The sequence below is a fragment of the Zosterops lateralis genome, assembly GCF_965231275.1.
Source record: "Zosterops lateralis genome assembly, chromosome: 3".
Taxonomy (NCBI): domain Eukaryota; kingdom Metazoa; phylum Chordata; class Aves; order Passeriformes; family Zosteropidae; genus Zosterops; species Zosterops lateralis.
The window spans coordinates 55,218,956-55,240,910 of record NC_139764.1 but is presented as its reverse complement, the minus strand read 5'-3'; the positions used below and the strand labels follow the sequence as shown (position 1 = coordinate 55,240,910).

The window sequence follows — 21,955 nt, the reverse complement described above, 5'->3', positions numbered from 1 at the left end:
AACATGGAATTTAAATAAAAACTCTGAAATAAATTAATTGTAATGGACTAATCTGCCCAGGCAAATGCTCTGCAGATGTAAATTGGAAGAAGAAATTCACTCCTCTCCAAACCCTCCTCCCCATCTTCTCACATGAAGACAAGTTAGTAATGGATGCTAAAGCAAACCAGAGGAGTTTCCATGTGCCAGTGATAAACAAGAATTCATGATCGAGTCACATCCTGTTGTCCAGGCTTCTGGACTAGCACAGCTCCCACCATACAGTAAAACATGCAAGGTAGTCTTGAATCTCACAAAAATAATTCATTTTACCAGTACTATTACTAACCTATTTTTTTCCTCTCTCATTAGTGACTAAAAATAGGAAGCAGAGTCCATGAGTCAGTGAGCCTCCATATCCACACTCTGTATTGTTCCTACTTCTGTAACAGCAACCGTTACCATTGTCATTATTGAAATAAAACCATGGATTACCTAGGTATGATTGCTAACTGAGCTAATAACTAGTAACTAAAAGAGTTCATCTGCATACATGTCCTACCAAATAAGAAGCCAGAGAGATCCCAAAAAGAAGAATACACAATATATGGACTACTACAACTAACCAAATATTTTGCAGCCCTTACACACTAAGGTAAATATAATCTTTTCCTAAATTCTAGTTCCAGTAACTATAATTAAACAAGCACACCCATCTCCAGCTCTGCCTCATTCCTCTTCATGGCTTCAAATGGAGCTAGGCATCTTTCTTTACCATGTCAAATTATTAGAAAAAAAACACCTTGTGCCACATCTAACAGTACAGCAGGTGTTTCCCTTTCATTATAATCCAAAGTTACTGACTGAAAGATTGAAGAAATAGAGACTCTTTCTTCTTCCTGGATTCTAATGATAGCTAGTATAACAGCTTTCAGTGCAGATTGTGCTGAGGCATCTTCAAAGGCTTTGACTTTGTTCCAAAGTGTGAGTAGAACAGACACAGAGAGGAAGTGCTGTTTACTTTTTCACCTAACTCTTACCACATCAAAAAAAGAATACAAGAAAAGTCTAGACAAAAATGCGAACCCCACATATTTATTCATTTATTAAAGAAATTATCTTTTTGGTAAATTACTGGTAATGATGTGCACAGAATGGTCATAAAATGTCTCTCTTCTGAAATGAATGAGAGAACATATGAAGGCATTTGTCTCATTAATTGAATTGTGTTTCTGCCATATCTCTCCTTAGAGATCAGCAACATCAAATAGTTTTATTGACTAATTTTGAAATAATTCTTAACTATTTAGAAGTATAGAAATCAATGAATTTAGCAAGCACAATTTGCAAATCTTATCTTCAGGTCCACTGTGATCAGCGTTTAGTCTACTCTAAAGGCAAAGGCAAATCAGATCAGTAGGCTGAAAGTTGTGTACTATTAAAAAAACAAAGCCAGGAAAATACTAAAGTATTTGTGCTCTCTGAATCACCCTGCAGCATTAACAAGGAAACAATCTTTCCTCTATCTTAACTGCTCTTGATTAGAGCATATTAGAGATAACCCAGTATGTGTATATAATATAAATCTTGAAATAATATCAGCCACAGAATGAACTTCTTCCTTACCTTCTGTTCTTAACCCAAAGTTTTCTTACCTTTACCTGGAGAACCATATTCTGGGCAATATTTAGCTCCAACTCTGCCCGTCTCCTTTTTAAATTCTGTAGTTGTTGATCCGCATCCTGGAAGTATATCCAGAGCTCAGCCTTCAACTGTTTGATCTCTTCCCAACCTTGAGACAAATACTGTGAGTGCATTATCTGTTGCTCAATCTAGAACAAAAGAAGTGAAAAGGAGTAGGAATGCTTTAATGCATCGGTTTTTGCAAAAGAGAGGATGAATACCATTCTTCCTCTGAGCACAATACTGTACTAAAGCAATTTCTGCACCAGATTCTGAAGGGGCTAATACTATCCACAAATAGAGTCTTAACCTTTAAAAGTCACAAAAATTGTACCTATCACAGGAAATCTGGGTGGAAACAACAACAGTAACAAAAAAGAAATTAATTATCATCCACCTGTGAGAGAAGAAAATAAGTTCATGAATATTTGTATTTCAATGCTGTCTTCTGTTAAAGCTTAAATTAATTGTATAATTTAGTCTACTGCATGCCAAGAATATTGTTAGAGTATACCGTACATAAAAGTTTCAACTAAACACTTCTATTTAATTTGCTTAGCCCAGTTATTTTGCCTTTTTGCATCTTCCAAAATGCCAGTAAGAAGAATGCTTACCAGATCTGAGCCCATCAATCCTCTTACACCAATAGTGACACAGCTGCTTTTGCTCTAAATACAGCAGTTGGGTGCCTTTAAGATTTAGACACAGCCAGCTTAGTATATCTCAGCACTATACCATCTGTGATTTCTTAAAAACTATTCAATGCTTTGTATGTCAAAGGAGAATCTTATTCTGATGTTTGGGGTGTTTTTCAGCTGTTCAGTTCTTGGACTGCCATATTTTTATGGGTTATTTGGATTTGTACAATTCTCTCCTCTGGTATGGAATATCGTTACTGTATGTATTAGATTTTTACTCGTTAGAAGTAGTTTCAAATCTTTGGTTGTGTGTCTGTGTAAGAGAGACTAAATGTTTCATTAAGAGGAATGCTCATAATTCTTTTCTGATAACTTAAGTTTATAGTTCTATTTTAAACGTAAGCATTAAGTGACTTGAAAACTTAAAATTGAGGAACACTTCTACAAATTAATATGCTGAAATAGATGCACTTTGATTCATTAAATGAAACATCATATTTTTTATTCTTATAATGATTATATTATTAATCTATTAATATAGGCCAATATGAGCATCAGTCTATTGTGGAATAAATAATATCAATAAAATATGTCTCAGATTTAATAAAATACAGAGGAGATTAGAGTGAATTGTGTTTTTTGAAAACATAACTTGAATCAAGTTTTCTTCCACAGAATTTAGACCAACATCTTGTAACATTGCCTAAGTACCTTTAGCAGCTTTAGTTGTGTGTCTTTTTATTAGTACCAGGATGGCAAAGTACAGATTTAATAATTAAAAAAAAAAAAATAAATAAAAAAGAAGCAGAAAGAGAAAACTGTGTAACTATATCTAAGGCAATGCTTAAGATGAAAGTAAGATGACATTTCTTTAAACCATTACCCGATATGACCTTTTTAAAAGGGAACAGATCAAGGCAGTTAAAGCTCTAAATAGGATTGAAAGGGGGTTGTTGTGGTTATCTTGTACCGTTTGTTTTGTTTGGTGAATATCTGCTGCTGTACTCTTCACTGTGGCATCTGACAGATCACACATGGAGCACAGAAGATCCAAGTATGTATTGGCCTGCTCCTGCAGAGCCCGGAAATGTTTAACCTGAGGGAAGACAACTCAGAAATAAACCCTGACACTGTGGAAATAATATTTTGTTATATTACAACCGTACATTTTAGCATTTTTACTTTACCTTCTTATTTTTTCCATAAAATTAAATGTAGAAATACATTCTTTTTTTAGGTAAGGTTGCTATGTTGTAATTATGGAAAGGAATAAGCCTTAAAAACTTGATTATTATCCAATTACCAAAGCACTTAGAGACATATGGATTAGCTAGCTTATTTCTTGGATAGAAACACACAGTCTCAACAAGGGAACAGACTTTCACAACACGAATGGGAACCAGAGCTTTATGGGATTATCAATGTGTCCTGCTCCTACAGCTGTAAAATTTTCCAGTATCTGACAGATCATGAGAAATTAAGCTTAGTGGCACTTGGGTGCTGGTCTCCCTGTGTCACATCCTGCTTGCCCTGCCCTTGCAGTATTTCTACCATCTCTAGTATTTCCAGGTCTCTATTAATTGAGGTGATGGATCAGACAGCTCTGAATTCCAGCATTTTTAGCATCATACCAGCCTAATTTAAAACCAAGTTACAAATCCAATGTAAAACTCGTTGTCACTAAGAATAATCAAGAGGCAATGACAGAATTCCTAATGGTCAATGCAGTCTACAGGCAGTTTTATGCTCTTAGATTGAAAAATTGTTTTAATTGCCTGATAATTGACTCTCTGTCCATGGTAGTGTGAAAACAGGTCTCATAAGGAACATAACAGACAGATGGGCAAATGGACAAGCAGAAAGTCACAACCCCTGTTGGTAAATACATCTATGCTAAACATCTATATGTCCGAAATACATTTATGGAGTATCTGAGCAGATTTATCTAACCAGCCAACATTTTTCAAGTAACATGTTTCTAGGCATTAAGCAGAGCTAACAAAACCCCTCTTTGATTTTTCACCTACAGTTATTTTGCATTCCAGGCATTCCTTTTGGGGTAGGGAATGAACATTGAAGCTGCACAGTTTTCTGAGAAGGCTAGAAAATATATAATTTCTAGAAATTTAAATCTCTATCTGAACTCACCTTATTAAAAATAACTAAGCTTTTTCAAGTGCTAAACTTTTACCTGTTTAACTGCATCTGTCAGGCTGAAAGGTGTCCAAGTAGTTGGCTTTAGCTCTGACTCCACTGTAGACAGCCAGGTCTGGCACTGTTGGAGAGTATCCTGATGATTAACATGCTTCTGGAGCTCATGTTCCAAAGTCTGGTACACCTAAACAAAACATTTTGTCAGTTTATCACATTTTCAAATACCGCCATTGTCTCTCTTTTCCTACCTTGAAAACTGCCGATAAAACTGAATTATTAAAACTTCGATTATTTTAGCCCTTGTACATAAAACTACCAATGGCTGAAAGCTCCTTAAACTCTCACTGCACCCTGCTAACATGTGAGGAGAATGGAAAATATCTAATGCACAGCTTCTGAAAAGAAAAAAATAGAGATGCAAATGAAGAGAATGCTCTCTTTTTTCTGTATCCAAAATTTTTGCATTGACTTCATATAAAATTATAGTTTGTTTTTGGGTTGTTCTGTTCAGGAGGATTTTTTTTTTGTTTGTTTTTGTTTTTGTTTTTGTTTTTGAATGCTGGGTGGATCTCCTAATTGGTTTAATCCAGCTGGCCCTTCTTAACTCCATATTCTGGTTTTAATGAGAGAGACAGTATTTCCTAGCACATACTTGAGACCTGTTTATGTATGTATGCAAACTATAAACACTAAGACTGCAATTTGTTCCCTGGTTTTTGAAGTGGAAAAGGTCTAATGTGTTTTTGCTGCAGCTGCTCAGAAGCTAGTGTAACATGAAGGTAGTGAGCATGTGGCAAGATTAAGGTATGAACTGATCAGCCATTACTTTTGCAGGTTGCAAGACAACATTTAGATCACAAGGAATTCAACTGTAGCACAGGAATGATGAAGTCCTCAGTAACCTGTAGGCTTAATCAAAATGAAAACAGCAGGAAGAGTTTTCTACCATGTAAAGAAATAACTCATAGAAATAATAATGCACTTTATTTTTAAATAGCATGAAAATATCTTTGAAACAAGCCTTACTCTTTGGGCTGTGCTACATATGGCAGAATAGCTGTCCCTTGTCCCCTGAAGATGGGTTTGTATATTTTGCTTAAATTTTGCTTGAAGATGTTCCGAGCATTGACTGATCAGGTAATCACCTTTACTCTTAAGGTTGTTCAAACGATCTTCAAATCCTGCAATTTCTTCCATGATAGCCTAAGAAACAGATAAAATGCTTTAGAAGAAATATGCTGTAGCAGAGAACATTTTTTTCTCCCTCCTTTAAACCCTCCTCATCTTCGGATTTGGAAAAAAAAAAATCAGACATATGTTGTCATTGTCAAGCTACTGAATGGCATGTTCATTGTAAAGTCATTGTCAAAAGTCTTTATATAGATATCCCACAGAAACAGCAGTAGCACTGTAATGATGTGTATGCTCAGACTGCTCAGATCCCAAGATTGTGCTTAGTCTTCATTTGTTGCATGCTCTTCAGGGCTTCTCCAGCTTCTCTTGCGTCTAGTAATGCAAATTAAATCTCATGTTGAATCATATCTCATTCCATAAGCTCTTTCATGGTGGACAGTCCTTTCTATTGACTTTGGTGGAGCCAATTTTTTATGTAAGGAGGTTACTTAAAGAATACACCAATCACAAATAATTGAAAGACTTCAATATTTGCCATTGAAATCTCTGTTTCAGGTAGTGGAAGGTTGGATTTTGTTCTCTTTTATCTTCTAGAAAGCATTTGCTATCAAGGTATTAAACTAACAGCAACCACCTTGAATAAAAGCAATGGAGAAAATGCTACAACCTAATAGAATAACCTAGAATTAAGACAACTTAATAGAGGTACCTCTAGTTTCTGCACATTCTTCTCCATTGCTGTTTTATCAACCACATCCAATTTGGTCACATTTCTAAAGGTCTTGTTAGGTGATCCATACCAAGAAAATTTTTAATTTAATTTTTTTTTCAACCTTAAAAGTGCTAGAGCAAAAAATACCTCAGGAGTAAAATGTCAAAAATCCAGGTTTTGTGGTTCATTTCCTGGGAAGTCTCAGGAAAAACATGACACAGAATTCAAATCAGAGTACAACAAAGCCCCTTGTGTAAATGCAGTTTCATCCAAGAAACTATGTTAACAACAAGCCAGATTTGTTAACTACATGAATGACACTGATGCTTATTTACACAGCAGTAAGAGAAATAAAATAGGGGAATGGGAAAGAGCTCTGGATTGGAGGCAAAAAAGAAAAACTCAATTTTACAAAGAAAGATCATGAGTAGCAAACCCACCTTGTGGTTAGCTAGTTGCTGAGTGATTATTTCAAGATTGTTACTTTCCATGAGGTCAGGGCTGGCCAATCTGCTTGACATATGTAATAACCATTTCTCCCCTTCTTGCAAATCACTATTGTAATCTTCATGCTCTTTTACTCTCACCTCTAAGGATTCAACATACGCCTGCAGGTCCGCAATAACCAAAATTAATTTTTCAGGTAATTACAAGAGTTAAAAAAACCCCTCAAACAAACCTAAACCCACCAAGAACTTGAAAACATAGTTAGAATTATCATCTAAATTTATATTCCTGTGAGGGAATCTCATATGAATAGACTGTAAAGAAAGACATCAAAAGACACATTTATTCTGTGAATAAATTTCTGTGAATAATTACTTCTGTGGTAATGAGCAGTATTTTTACTCCAGATGAAATACCATACTTTGAAGACAGAGGAAAACACTTGAGAAAATGAACACTGTCAATTTGAAAGTTCACTAACAGTTATTACACACTCTTTGAGAGACTGTACTTCACCTTCCAAATGCTATGGCTGCTGCTTACAGCCTTTGCATGTACCTACTGCCTGTGTCGGTGGTAGGCAAATTTAACACACAGAGTTAAAAAGTATTTACTCTTTTCAGGAAGCCTCTCTAAATTTTAGCCACCAACATTTTATCTAATGCAATGGACATCACTTTTTGGGACAGATCAGAGGTGTGTCTTTAAACTAAAAATCAATCTTGAAAAGTAAAATCGTCTCCTATTGGCGGATGGATTGGCAATTAAAGGTGCCTAGGTCAAACATAAATACTAACGTGGTTTGCAGAGCTTATCCTTGTTAGGAGTATAACCTATTAAAAGCTTTAGGAGTAATCATACTTTAGGATGTATTTAGAAGCATTAGATCTTTCAAAGTACTACATACATATGGACTACTGAATCAATGTTAATTAATAATGCCCTTGCTGAATTAAATGATATCTGTCTTGCAGTTTATTTCTCTGATGCCTTTTATTCAACAACTAAACTGAACAGTGTTTGTGGAGATCAAGCAGAAACAAGAGAGAGTACAATCTATGGGTATCTGTCCCTTCAAGAAATAATGTATTTAGAATTCTATTAAATGCTTTTAAAAGTAGTAACAATAACACAGACTGATAAATATCCCCTTAGTGTTACAGAACACAAAGACTTCACTTGCCACACTCAAAATTCATTCCAGCTACTCTGGTTAGATTTATTTATGTAGTTTTTTTCCATATTCAAAAGCTGCCTGCCACTTCCGTCCCCCTTCAAAAAATAAAACAAAACAAAACAAAACAAAAAAAACAAAACAAAACAAAACAAAACAAAACAAAACAAAAACAAAAAAAACCCACACACACACCAACCAAAAAACCCCAACAAAACACCAAAAGTAATTAAAGGTAGCTGGTTCTTTGTACAGACATGAAAGCATGAAATAAATAATTTATTAAAGAGGGGTAAAAATATAGCAAGTTGGAAGAAACCTGAGGTTTCTCTCTTTTTACCTTCATTTTGCTGCAGAGTTCCTGATAACTGCTCTGAAGGTCTTGAATGTTGTTCTTTAGAGTCACATCATTCACCAGATCACAAAGTGCCTCTCCCTTTTCAATCACTGACTTTATTGAGGGCTCATGAGACAGAACAGTCTGTTGTATGGACTACAATGCAAGCAAGAATTATAATATATCTACTGATCACTTGAGATGTATTCCACTGGCTTCCCTTTGATCTGATGCACAGCTTTCTACCATGGATTATATATATCATACTTTCCAGACAGGTATCCTTTTCTTTTTTTACCAATGCAGGATTCTGTTTCTCAGACCTGCCTTGAGACAACAGCTTTGCACACACCTAAACACAACTGCTCCTTTTGACAGTGGCTAGTAGCATGGCTGACAGTCGAGCTGGTGAAGCAAAGGGAGTTCATCCGCATGAAGTGGGCAGTGCTAGGGATAAAATTGGTTCACAGGAACAAATTATGAAAACAGGTGGGAAAGCATAAACAAAGCCATCCCCTTAATGAGATGGTGTGTGATGAGTGCCTAGCACTGTACTCTAAGAGAGTACAACTCCCCAGACATGTAGAAAGGAAGCACACAGCTGTGACATACAGCTTTGAGCAGGGAAGCTGACAAGAGGTACTGGGCAGCTTTAGTGAGAAAGCCTTGACACAATGTAGGTACTGCTGAGCAAAACACTGGTTTGTTGGCAACATTTTTTTAGCCACAAATGTAAAGCACAGCACTATATGGGCTGCTGGAGAATTAACTCCACCTCAGCCAGGTGCAGTACACATGTCATGTAACATCTGTAATCCTGGAGTATTTTACAAAAAATACATCATTAGAAGAAGAAATAGGGTTTGTTGGTAAATTTTCTACTCATTTTTGTGACTGGAAAAGAACCCCAAACACTTCGTTAAAATCCTAACAAAAACTTGGGAGGTCATAGCAGCTGACTGTCTGGGATATCAGTTGAGCTGGGACATCCAGCTTTAACCAGAAAGCTGATTAAGTCAATGTAAACAGTGACAAGGTCTGAAGTCAAGAAAGACACACTGATCTCTATATTCACTTCAACTGCAATCACCTCTGTTGAGATAAATGCAATTACTCCTATGTGTACTCATAAAAGAATTTTGCTCCAGTACAAGAAATTTTCAGATATGGAAGCCTTTTTAGGACATTCACATTTCAAATCCAGGGGCTCAATCTGGTTTGTAGAGGCAGGTATCATGCATGTTTTCATTGCTGCTGATTGGGACATCCAGATCAGAAACATCTCATGTACCTACTTGAAGAAACTTGGATACCTGATCAGAGGATTTATTGAGAATCACTAGATTAAAATCAATTCAGTAGTACTATGAGATAACCCGTTTTTACCTTGTATTTGGACAATTGCGCCTTCTTCTCATAGAGTTCACTCTTTGGCTCCACAGGAGCATGTAAAATGGCTTGGTATTCCATGACCCACTGAGTTTGGGCCTTATACTTGTCTGAGAACTCCTTTACCAGCTGAAGACACTTCTCTGAAGTCATGTGCTCTTTTCTGATGGAGCCAGCCAGCTCTTCAAGCTGTTCCACATGATCTCCAATTTCTTTTCTTAACTGGTCAACTTCGTTTTCTTCCATGTATTTTATAGCTCGCTCCCCCTTCTCACGGGCTGATTTCAGTAAACTGTGCCCTATGTCCATATCACTCAATAGCACCTGTGAAGGAAATATTGGTTGACAGAAAATGTATAAAACTTTGCTAGAGACACAGAAAAAATTGCAAGGGCAAATGAGTGGACTTTCCAGTACAAAATTGTTTGGAGTTAAGGTGTGTCAAGCTAGAAGGAAGCAGATAAAGCAAATAGTTCTGCCCTGCACTGGGCTTCTGAATTTAAATAGAGAAACTGAGGGCTCCTAGGAGAGCATCTCTACTCCAGATTCTGGAACAGATGAAAGCTTTCCCTTAGCATATTATGTTTAAGCTGCTTAAGCTGCAGGACACATGAGAAGCTCATCTACAACTTTTGAGATGAAACATGAGTGTTTCAATAAAATAGGAAGCACTTCTTGCCACAGGAAATAGGAAATACGCAGTGCACAAAAAAGTATACTTGTGGGGAAGAGGGAATATGGAAATTTATTTTAAGATTTAACCTACCATAAAACAGACACAAGCACACCTTATGGAAGGATAGGACTATTATTTAGGACTATATTATTTAGGACTATTTGCTATATTATTTAGTTATTTACTTTAATAACAAATTTATATAGCTAACTATAAAATTAATAACTAACTTTATTTCAATAGCCAAACTATGATCTAACGAGATGTGATAACAAAATTTTGTACTATGTGGTCTTATCCCATTATCTTCTCTAGGGAAGGTAAAGTCAGAATTTAGAGCATGAATTTAGAGCAGAATTTAGATGCATGTTAAAATACAGCCTCCTGTTTGGGAACAGAAATAAAATATGCATTTAAGAAAGTTGTACCTCTAGTTTCTGAACTTTTTTCTCCATTGCTGTTTTATCAACCACATCAAATTTGGTGATCACATTTTTGAAGTTCTTGTTAGTAGCTCCATACCAATTTGTGTAAGCACTAAAAGACAATTCTGACTCCTCCATACAGCGTATTTCTTCTTCCAGAAACTTCACTTGTTCCTTCAAACAAATACGGAGGGTAGGGGGAAGAAACAAGGAGCAGCCAGATGTTTATCATTGTTACTTGTTTAAGATAAAAATAAATTGCTATTTATTAATAAAATCTACTATACAAAGGTAAAACATACAGGCTTTAAGTTATTTCATACATAGTGAGTAATTCTTACAGGGCTCTTGTCAGGGTCTATATATAACAATCACCAATGTTAAAACTGAACTAATACTAAACACTGGCAATGGACTTACATTTTGAACTTTGAATTGTGACTTGTCATTACAGTACTATGAGGCAATTACTACTTAAAGTAACCTGAAGACTGAACCTTACCAAATCAAATTTTCTCCATAGTAATTCGCAGCCTAAGAACATTTCTCTAGAGGTCAATTAGCATTCAAACATACTTTATTCTGAATTTCTCTCCTGAAACTATCAAAAAAGATAGTGATAAGGCATTCTACTTTATTATCCTGATTATGTTTCTATAATACATTTAATCCAATGAAATCTATGTGTATATGTATATGAATATATTTGTGAATGTTATGCTATTGAGTCTACAGTAATGAATAAACTCTAATAAAGTTTATAATAACTCAAAAGCCTGTTTGTATTTGCTTCTTAACTGGCAATTCATGATGTTGAAAAACAATGAATTAGTTTTCATTACTTACCAAGACATGAAGAAGAAGGGTTTGGTAGCGAGATGTAAGCTGCGTAGCCTGACTACCCATTCTACTTGCAGTGAGGTTTTCCTCTAGTATTTGCTGAGCCAATACCCCAACTTCCTCTACGTCATCTTTGTAGATTGTAATGTCTTCATGCCACTTCTATGAGAAAGAAATTATCAGACTTATATGACTGATTCAAACATCTTAAACCATCAGGAATTTAACTGTAACTAAATCAGGAAATCATTGTAAAGGAAAACAAATACATGGTTGTAAACAACAATTTACAGCTGTTAAATAAGCCAGAATCTGATGGAAGTTATTGCAACAAATATGCTGGAAAGATTTTCATCCCATATACTGCATTTCATGACAACAGATTCAATACATTTTGTCATTTTTTCCCCCTCGAAAAATAGTAGTAGAAATGCAATCTGGACTTCTATAGATTTCACCTGAAGTTTTGAAGATGACTGTAAAGTGTAATCTGGCTTCAAATCTGCTTCCTGTGTTTATTCAGAACTATGCCTTCTCACTCCAGTGGTTAAAGGAGAATTATCACATCAACACAGTGGAGACTTCATAACACAGTTGGTCACATTTTACTCCTGTTACCATACTAATTCTTTTCCATTACGCTGCTGATCTTTGTACTCAGTTACATCTTCACACACTACAGAGCATATGAATTACAGATCTCCCTGCAAGGTTTCAACATTATTATAGCCGTAACTCCACCAGTAAAATTGGAGGAACCTGGATCTAGAAGGAAAAGCTCTCTTGGATACATCATTTTAGTTAACAACTCAGAATAAATTAAAAAGCTTGTTTTCACAGTGCAACTAGGAACCGACATGGAAATCTCACAGAGTATTTTGTTTAAGAAATGCCTTAACTATATTCTTTACCTTCATTTGTTGAAGCTGCATTTCTTTTGTTGCTCTACCAGACCTCCTCCCAGTCCTGATAGCAACCTTCTCCTCCAGGTTTGTTAACCACTCATTAACCTTCTCAAATTTTTTCTCCATTAACCTCAGTTTGCTCACAGTGGCATTTAATTGGCTTCTTGCTTCAGAAAGCCTGTGCTGATAAACTTGCCAATCCTGCCGTAAGGATTCCAGGGCTCTGTCTTCTATCTGGGGAATACCCCAGGGAATCACCTCCTCTCTGGCATGGACAGCAGCATTCAGTAATGCTTGTCCCTCTGCACAGTGGACCTGGAGTTCCTGTAAAGGCAGAGTAGGTTACATACCCTACAGTGACAGCTTTCATTTACGCATGGCACAAACCCCCTTGGTTCCTCTGTGTACAGCTGGGCATTTCCTTTAGTTATCTGTGGTTAAACATATATTAGAGAGAGTCTTTCCTCTAATAACACCAGTGACAGCATGCTCACTTACAAAGCACACCAAGTATCACTATTACTGACAATTGAACTGCAGAAAATTATTGACAAAGCATGCATTAAATTCTTTCCTCTCCTGCCAAGTTTATAATTTCTGAAACATCAGCTGCCTGAGCCAGCATGGGATAGATGGAATCCATTCACCACAGCATAAATTCAAAACTTTCCAGATGTGGCAAACAGACTGTAAGACTGATTCTAAAATTGAATCTCCTTAAAAACAGAGGCTTCAATCTTCTAAAATAAACAAACCTATTTATTTTTACATATGTTTGAGACAGAACTGCAGACTGATTTTTGATACCCTCTTCTGGACATATATGGCATTTTCATGCTTATTAGAACTTAATCAGAAAGTACAGTGATTCAATCTGATTAAAAAACATAACAAGGAATTTACCTTAAGAAAACACAATTGTGTTTCATCTCAGATTTCACTTGGGATACATATCCAGATTTTCAAAATGGGTTTTGTAGAGCAACTATAATGAGCAGAAATATATGCAGAGTCCCTGATCATACAAAGACCCTCTCAGTATCCTGAATATGATAATAAACATTTCATATCTCACGTACATACTTTGTGGTCCTTCAACAATAGGTATTAAAGCATTTTAAGTCAGCCTAAAATAATAACTGGGGAATTACTGAAGCACTATGGGTTCACTCTCACTGAAGTGAGTCAGTGTAGTCTTCCCACCTCACTATGGGAGCCAGCCTGCATGACTGGAACTGCCTGAAAGCAGGTGCACCAGCACTGTCAGCAATAAAAGATGGAACACAAATGAAAATACTTTCATATTTTATGAAACACACAGGGAAAAGAATAGATAAACCAATATCTAACACAAATTCAATACTTTTAAGAAAGGATTAGTATGTGTCTGGAGATTTCATTCAAGGCCTGACACTTCTTTCCAGAAATGAGCAAGACTATTTTCACTACCTTTATTGGTACCACTTTTGAGCAACGAAGTGTTCATATACTTGAAATGCAATTTCAAGTGGCTCTCAAGACAATATCTTTCTGGCAATAAATATTATTCTGTTACTATACCATTATATTCTGTTACTATACCATCACAGGATTGAAATTATTTTTTCTTTTTTTTTTTTTCCTTCCTTAGGGTGTCACACATCACATACCTGTAAATCTCGGAGTGTTGCCTCCTGTTCCTGGGCATCACCATCAAGATGTGATAAACAGTCAAGTTTTTCCTGCTCCTTCTCCAGCCATGCTTCAAAGGCCTTCAGATTTCTTTGGTATTCTTGGTGTAAGGTAAGCAGTCCTTCAGCTTTTGTTACAGCCTCCTGTATGTGAAAAGATTTACAAATATTATAAATATTTTAGTGGATAAATATCTTGTCAAACCAAGAGAACATAAACCCCAGCCATCCATCAAGGGAAAATGTTTGTATCTGATGCTGTACTTTCCAAGAATTCAAGAGTACTTGAATTCTGAAGATTACTTAATCGATTACAGGGAAAGAGGGAGCACATGTAGGGATAACAATACTTATCCCAGAAGGTAAGTCTGTAACTTCTGAGATTTAGAGTTTTGATCTGGAATTACTTTTAAACAACACCTTAGTGTTTAATAACAAAATAATTTCTTGATTTTTACTGGAATTTAAATTAACTTTGCTGAAGTAATTAATAAGCATATGAGCTTAGTAATGGCATTTTTGTCTTTGGCATGACTTTTTTTTTTTTGCAAATGGAATTGGAATACTCTATTAGGAGTATCTACTATCTTAAGTTTGAAGATATTTGCAGGCAGTCCCAACAGAGCACAGTAAGACTGTAAGTCTTCTGTGTATGTGGGTGAGCAAGTTACAATAATTTCAGCACTAAAATATTACCATACCTGGAGTACAGAAGGAAAGGTGTGGAGGAGAGGTCCATAAAACACTGAATCATTATCACTTATACGTTTGAAAAACTGAATTTTGGCTGGATTTTTAATTTTGTCATTCTACATGACAAAAGCATCACTGAGACAACAGAATTCAATTTTACTACATTTCTGCCCTGAAACAAAGTTGGCTGTCTGACCATGCATTAGCCATGATTTAATTATCACAGAAGAACTGGAGATAATCACCTAGCTTTAAATCTATCACCAGGTCTTTATTATCTCTTTTTTTACCTTATATCTTACCCTAAACCCCATCCTGATCTCAATCTATGTCCTAATCTTTTCCAGATATATAGTATCAATATTTCTCAGTAAATGTAGTACTTATCACACGTATGTCAGTTTACTTGCTAATAAGGTTTGTGTTCTTTAATAAAATCTCTGTAGCTGTCAACCACTGGTGAATCACACAACTGACTGGTAAAATTTGCAAACATACACTTATGCAAATCACATGTTTGAAGGTTTTTTCAACATTTCAGTCACAATGGGTAAAATTATATCTGTGCTGAAGTCAATGAACCTTTTGACATGGAGTTCCTCAGATGATTATCCTGATTTTTAGAACCCTTCTGAACGATCTGAAGTCTAGTACAGGAAGACAGATTTATTAATCACCCTAGCAGGTTTCTGTTACAATAAGTTACAGCTGTCCCCAAACTCTTAATCCTCATTTAACTGTAAAATAAATGAAAATATTTTTTTCCTGTTGCCAACTAAACAATGAAGACAAACTGTACCTTTGTTCTTTCTTTGAGGAACTTATACCTCTCCTGAAGGTCTTGCAGCTCAAGCTGAGCAATGTAATGCTCAGCCATCCCCTTTCCTTTCACTTCAATAGTCTCCAACAAGCTGTTATGACTCAACACCTCTTCATTGAGTAACTGCAAAATAGAAAGAGAAGAACATGTAAAGGGCACCATTAAAACAAGACCACAGGTTAATCTTGCAGTGAGATAGTTTGTTTTATTGCCTCTAAGGTCATCATTGTTGATGGTTTGTTGTAAATCAAACACACCTTTGCTTTGCTGAGAGCAGCTGTTTTTTCCCTCAGTTCAGCATATTGCCTTTCAGAAGCGTTCATACTTGCTTCTACTTTTTCCATCCATCTGGAAAACTGATTAACGTCTTCCTGGTAACTGGTCCATTTGGAGAGAGCTCCTTCCAGTTGACTGTAATTTAAAAATACATATTTTTTGTGATAGTGGAAGTTCCCATGCTATTTGTGCAGTGAGATATAGTCATATACAGATATTCTAGACTGTATTTATGAGAGAGATACATCACAAGATAAGCAATCTGTTAAAATCCTACAGGTTTTAATTATGAGCCCTGTTTGACTAATAAAGAGAAATCAAGTTTTCCAAACCTGGGATATTAAGTAGATCTGTAATTTAAAAAAAACTAGCTGACAAGTTCTAAGTTTAGCAAATAATTGCCACTGAAAGCAGAAGATCCAGAATCAGAAATTTTCTGCCCCTTTACCTACTTTAAAAAGTTGCTGCATTCTAAAGTTTAATTACCTTTGCTTCTTCAATTTGAAGTATTTGCAACAATTGATGGTCCACCAAAGAAATCTGCACTTTTTCCTTTATATTTCTTTATTCTATCACTAGAAGCAGCACTATTGGAGACCGTAATTTACAGTATGTTCTTTGGAATGCTAGCAAGTGGAAAATCAGACAGGATCTTGACAGAGCAACCATTAATGTCCATGAAAAAAATCTTCTCATTTCTGGGAAGTTTTCAAAGCATCAAGTGCAACACAAAGTAAAATATTCAAGATTATGAAATGGAATCCAGTTTTAAGAGTAAATTAACAATAAGTTTTAATAAAGCTTAGATCTCTCACTATTTCCTCCCCTTCCTCTACTTCAAATGAATATATCACAACTTCTAGACCCAAAGTGTTTGGCATATGCAATCATTTTACAGGAATTGGACTCATGTAGCAATAAAATTACTTTACAAAAGTTTTGACAGTGTTTTGTTACTAAGCATCATTCTGCACCTCACTCCCTTTTCACCTTTTGCACTGGATACAAGCAGACAGAAGAGAAGCCCAGCTGTCTTTCAGATTTTGCAATTGGCTTTCAATCACTGGTACTCCCTCCAGAGAAGTATTTTGCAGAACAGATTCTCCTCTTGTCAGAACAATTTTCATCTGGACTTCTTTTTCTTGTTTCACTGCAAGCAGGCCCTAAGAAGTGAGTGGATATATTTTATTTTTATCATCACCTGGACATGAATATTCTAACTAGCTTTAATGGAATATGACCTGATCATATTTAGCAGCTTGTAGTGAATTGGAAGATGGACAGTGGGGTTCACAGCTGGGCTTTGCAGATAAAAGTGACTTTCAATAGGTAGGTTCAGGCTATTAAAAAATCTCTTAGTTGACACAGAAATTTTCATGGAATCTGAGCAGATACTTGGAGTATATCAGAGAAGGTACTGTTCAGTGAAAAGGCTGACATTCCAAAGGAAACATCACTTAGATGGAAAACAGGAGGATTCATTCACAGAGACAAGAAGATGTAATGACAAAGCTCTTCTACAGGGCTGAAACACAGTTCTACCACTCTGGGTTACATTTGCAACAGGAAGGTATCAACAAATAAAATCTGTAATCAATGCCAGCCTAGGGACTCCAGCTCCTGGAGCTGTGCAGTTGCAAACTCACAGTTTCTAACACTGTGTAGTCATGAAAAAGCTGAAAGCATGAAGCCAAGAGATTCAATGAACAAAAGCCAAAACATAACTTTAGCATTATGCTAATCTTTTGCTTTTTGACCTATCCTTATAATTTTAAAGATTTTTGGCTCAGAATCCATCAATAAAATAAGAACTATGTCTTCTAAATAGTGCCCTTAATGTGCTCTGTTATCAACAGATGCTATTTTCTTAACTGTAGTCGCCCTTTTAAAAGCAAACAATTATAGGAAAAGATTTGCTGAATCAACTGTATCACCTATAAGATCTAGGAATATATATTGAAATATACTAAACTAACAGAAATGACTATCCTCCTTCTTCCATTTAACCTTCATCAGCCACACAAAATCTTTTGAGTACTTCAAGAATTTTCATGGATACATTCTCCATGTCATTAAGGTCTTTACCTACTTCTTAGAGAAAAGTTCTAATAATGAGCTCTTTCAGCTACAAAAGGAGTTACTTTTGAGTTAACTGAAAATCAGCATCTGAACAACAGCTAGACTAATATGCAGCAACTAAGTATCCTACACTTGTATTCTTCATACAGAGCAGGTTTTGGACTCTTCCTTCCATACCTCTAGTTTTAACATCCGGCTGTCCAGAACACTCTTGTCTGCAGTAGGATGACAGTAGGAATCCAGCATGTGGACTGCATCATCAACCCAGTCCTGGAGGTCCTTGACACTCTGTGAGAACTGCTGGTGCTCTGCTACAATTCTATCCATTCTGCAAACTTTCTCCTGCAATTCATACAGCAATTAGCACCAACAGCTATTTAAAGGATCACCTACTCCCCATACCAACTCATGCACTTCAGAATAAGTCTCATCAACTACACACAGAAGTTTACTTCATACACTGATAATTACAAGTACACTTAAACATGGAATGAATTTTGCATACACACAGAAATTAATTGTCCAAACATAAAATACAAATAAAAAATTCAGAAATGTAATTTTTATTTTCTAAATCTAAAGCTGCAGTTTTCTGGTTTCACTCTTCACTTTTTCATCTGGTAAATCACATCTAAGCTCCATGTCAATGTTGCAGTGGAAGCTAACTTGTGAAATCAGCCAGTACAATGACAGATTCAAGCCTCAGAAACTACACCACTGCAGCAATATTACTTTGTTGATATTTGGAAAAGACTAGTTTTCCTCAATGACTCTCACTGGTAAAACCATTCTTCTGAAAAATCACTGACATTCATACAAATCAAAAACAAATGCTGAAGTTACACTGTTAAAAGGCTTGAGGTGAATGAAAATACAGGGCACGTTGTGCTTTTTTCCACTGTGACAGAGAGCTGAAGTCAAGTCAATGCAAGAGGCTTTGGAAGTTACATTGTGAGAGGGATCTTTCTCAAGATCCATGGCTATCCAGAAAGTTTCACGATTGCTCTAATAGGCTGGGTCATATGTATCCTGCACCTTAGATGGCTCCTGTTCATCCTGACATCTCCTACAAGTTCTGCTCACGCGTCTTTCACTCTCATTTTGCAGACATGAAACTTTATTATGGCCATGTATACAATAATTTTCAGTAAGTCAAAGATATGCTTTATAATTGTTACTTCTACAGAAAAAGTAGGAATTGCCAAAATAGCAAACCCTTAATCACAAATACTTTCTGAATTGAATTGTTACCCCAAAACATATTTCCTATACCCTTAACCATTCTAGTTACTGTAGCCACTGTATGCCTATATCAAACCTTCTTCATGACATGAACTTCGAGAAAAATAACAGTCTTAATGTGGAGGCTTTCTTATTTGTCTACACTAGAGAGATGGTAAAACTATTAGGTAGTGAAGTATGTGAAGCACCACTCAAAAAAAGTAATGGTAAACTCCGTTCTTGGTCTGATGGTTTAGAATTTGGCCTATGCTTCCCTTTGAACATTCAAAAGCAGCTCAAGAGGTAATTTTTTTTTTAGAAGACCAATCTAAAACTTTAAGGTGAAAACAGTTACAATGACAATAATCATTATAGGATTAGATGAAATAACAACTTGTCTGCATCCTGTATCTTCTAAAAAACCTCCCATCTCTAATAATTTTTGAAGAATACCTCTTTCAGATGCCACTTATTACAAAACTAAAATGTCTTCAGTACTTGAAAGAATCAAAATCAAGTCTGATTATTGTATTATCAGGTGGGGTTTACTTCTTAATCATATACTTTTAAATAATAATTAGAAAAAAAACCCCACAGTTACATTTTGTTGACAGTCCTTACTCTCTACTCCTAAAAGTCAATGGAAAAGACAGAATAGCTCAGACATATCACAGAGCAGGCAAGCCAGACAACTGCAATGTTTCACATTTCAGTCCTTATTTTCCCCCACATACATCAGAGGAGTTGCTTCAGAGCACGCACACTGGATGCATTACCTTTGTCAGATTGCTTAGAGTAAGATACTGAGAAGACAACTGAGACACTCTGCGCATAAAGCTTTTGCTGACAGCTTGTTCTTCCCACAGCTGCTGAGCTTTCTCTTTTAGCCTGTTGAGCTGATGCTCGTGGCAGCTTATTTCCTCAAGGACAGACTGTAAAGCACAAGCACAGTAATAATAAGAGTGGGTGCAAGAAAGCAGGAAATAGAGAAGCATGAAGGTGCCATGAAAAATAGAAGTGACATATGGCAAGCTTGCTGAGAAAGGCACACCATACGGTTACAGCAATGGAGCAGCATGTCATCACAAATGTGGAGATGCAAAACTTGATGGAACAGGATCATCAACAGCAAACTTCGAAAACAGTTCCCATCTTATTTAGAGGTCAGGATGCTAGAATGATTAAGCTTTTGTAAGTAGCCAATAAGGCCAGAAGGACAGACAGGAAGGTGTGGCTGTGTTAAGAACCCTTATAAGTCACCTGCAGCTTTTGCTGTTCTCTCCTCTTGGAAGGAAGATCATGGAGCCGACTGCTACTTCCTTGTACTATCTTCTCAGTTGTGGTCAGCCACTCCTGCAGAGGCTCAGCAGTTGCTTCAAAGTCCTTCATCTGAATCTTTAAGTTCTAAGAAGGCATGCAAATTTCAATGAATAGTCCCAGTGCACTAGACATAACTAATTCACATAACACAGATCAAGCACAAAAAAAGGATATATAATTGTAGGCAAATTATACACAACTCTTTAAATAAATTACATCCCACAGACACCAAAACAAAAGTTTGACAGGGGACACTTTTAAAAACAATATAGAAGCAACGATGTACTACACAGCTGACAGGAGGCTGAAGCAAATTTCTTTCGACTGGAAAGCTTTACAGATGTTATGGCTTAATCTAATCCTAATTCACTAAGGCAGTATGAATAAAGGCTAATTTGGGATATGAGTTATCTCTTACTTCAGTCATTCACAGTGACCCCTTCTTAAATGAGATGCCACTGCTTCTAGGCAATGTCTAAATTCAACCCAATCCTAGGGAACACTTCTGGTTATATTCTTTTTTGGAGTAAAATTTTGGTCATAAGAAAGTGCATTAAAGGCATAAAAAGGCATTCCTTCAAGGCCTGCATACTTTTCTTGTAGGCTTATTCTGCATTATTTAATAAAAGAATGTCTAAAATAACTCACGTGGAATATAAACCTGAACAGCATAGCTCCCATGCCTTAGTTATTTTAATCCATTTTTTCCCCCAGAAATATTTAGTTTTCTTTTCTGTTACACCCGTATCACTTAAACATCCTAACGAAAAACTAAGCCTTACGAGACTGAAAAATGCTTGACTCAAAAAGACTAACCTCTGAGAACATCCTCTTTCCATGGCAATCTTTAGATGAAGAAAGGTAAGTCCTTGCTACCTGAGAATTTTCTTTGAAATTATTTCCTACATAATGCATTAAGTGTATTTAAACTTTTTCTCACCTGTCTAGGCAGCACTGGTTTGAAACAAGAATGCCTAGGAACTTTAATTCTCCTCTGCTGTGCAAGGAATTTCAGACTAGACACTTTTGATCATAAAACCTATGACCTTAAAAAGTTCATGATTTTAAGACATTCACTACCTACTGGTTGAATTGTGAGTTCTGAACAGAGAAAGGCACTGGCATTTATTTAAAAAGTTGCTCAAATAAATAAGTACATTTCACCTATTTGCAGTAAGAGAGACAACATTTACACACTCTGCTGGGACTATTCAATAAACAGCTGTGTCAGAAACCTGTACTAAAACAGTTTTTCAAGAAGAAAATGTGTTTTATTAACCCAGTACATTTGATGAGACTACTGAATTTCAGCATCTGCTTTGATTCTGAACAACACCCTTCTGCACGAAACACCCCACTTTAAGTGAAATGGGGTCATAAAGA

General features: G+C 36.1%; 1 protein-coding gene across 15 annotated transcripts in view; it reads right to left on the bottom strand.

Moving 5' to 3' along the window:
* SYNE1 (spectrin repeat containing nuclear envelope protein 1) overlaps nt 1-21,955 on the bottom strand; it is a 280,640-nt gene that overhangs the window by 118,873 nt on the left and 139,812 nt on the right. For all 15 annotated transcript variants that reach the window (XM_083856114.1, XM_083856125.1, XM_083856128.1 and 12 more), the window contains exons 57-73: nt 20,513-20,656; nt 20,029-20,184; nt 18,209-18,373; nt 16,943-17,115; nt 15,934-16,087; nt 15,656-15,799; nt 14,143-14,307; nt 12,500-12,817; nt 11,595-11,750; nt 10,752-10,922; nt 9,645-9,971; nt 8,262-8,414; nt 6,741-6,908; nt 5,481-5,657; nt 4,492-4,638; nt 3,271-3,396; nt 1,635-1,811 (exon numbers count right to left, since the gene is read on the bottom strand). In XM_083856114.1, the coding sequence (XP_083712240.1) occupies nt 1,635-1,811; nt 3,271-3,396; nt 4,492-4,638; nt 5,481-5,657; nt 6,741-6,908; nt 8,262-8,414; nt 9,645-9,971; nt 10,752-10,922; nt 11,595-11,750; nt 12,500-12,817; nt 14,143-14,307; nt 15,656-15,799; nt 15,934-16,087; nt 16,943-17,115; nt 18,209-18,373; nt 20,029-20,184; nt 20,513-20,656 (3,021 nt within the window). The remainder of the gene's footprint in view (nt 1-1,634; nt 1,812-3,270; nt 3,397-4,491; nt 4,639-5,480; nt 5,658-6,740; nt 6,909-8,261; nt 8,415-9,644; nt 9,972-10,751; nt 10,923-11,594; nt 11,751-12,499; nt 12,818-14,142; nt 14,308-15,655; nt 15,800-15,933; nt 16,088-16,942; nt 17,116-18,208; nt 18,374-20,028; nt 20,185-20,512; nt 20,657-21,955) is intronic.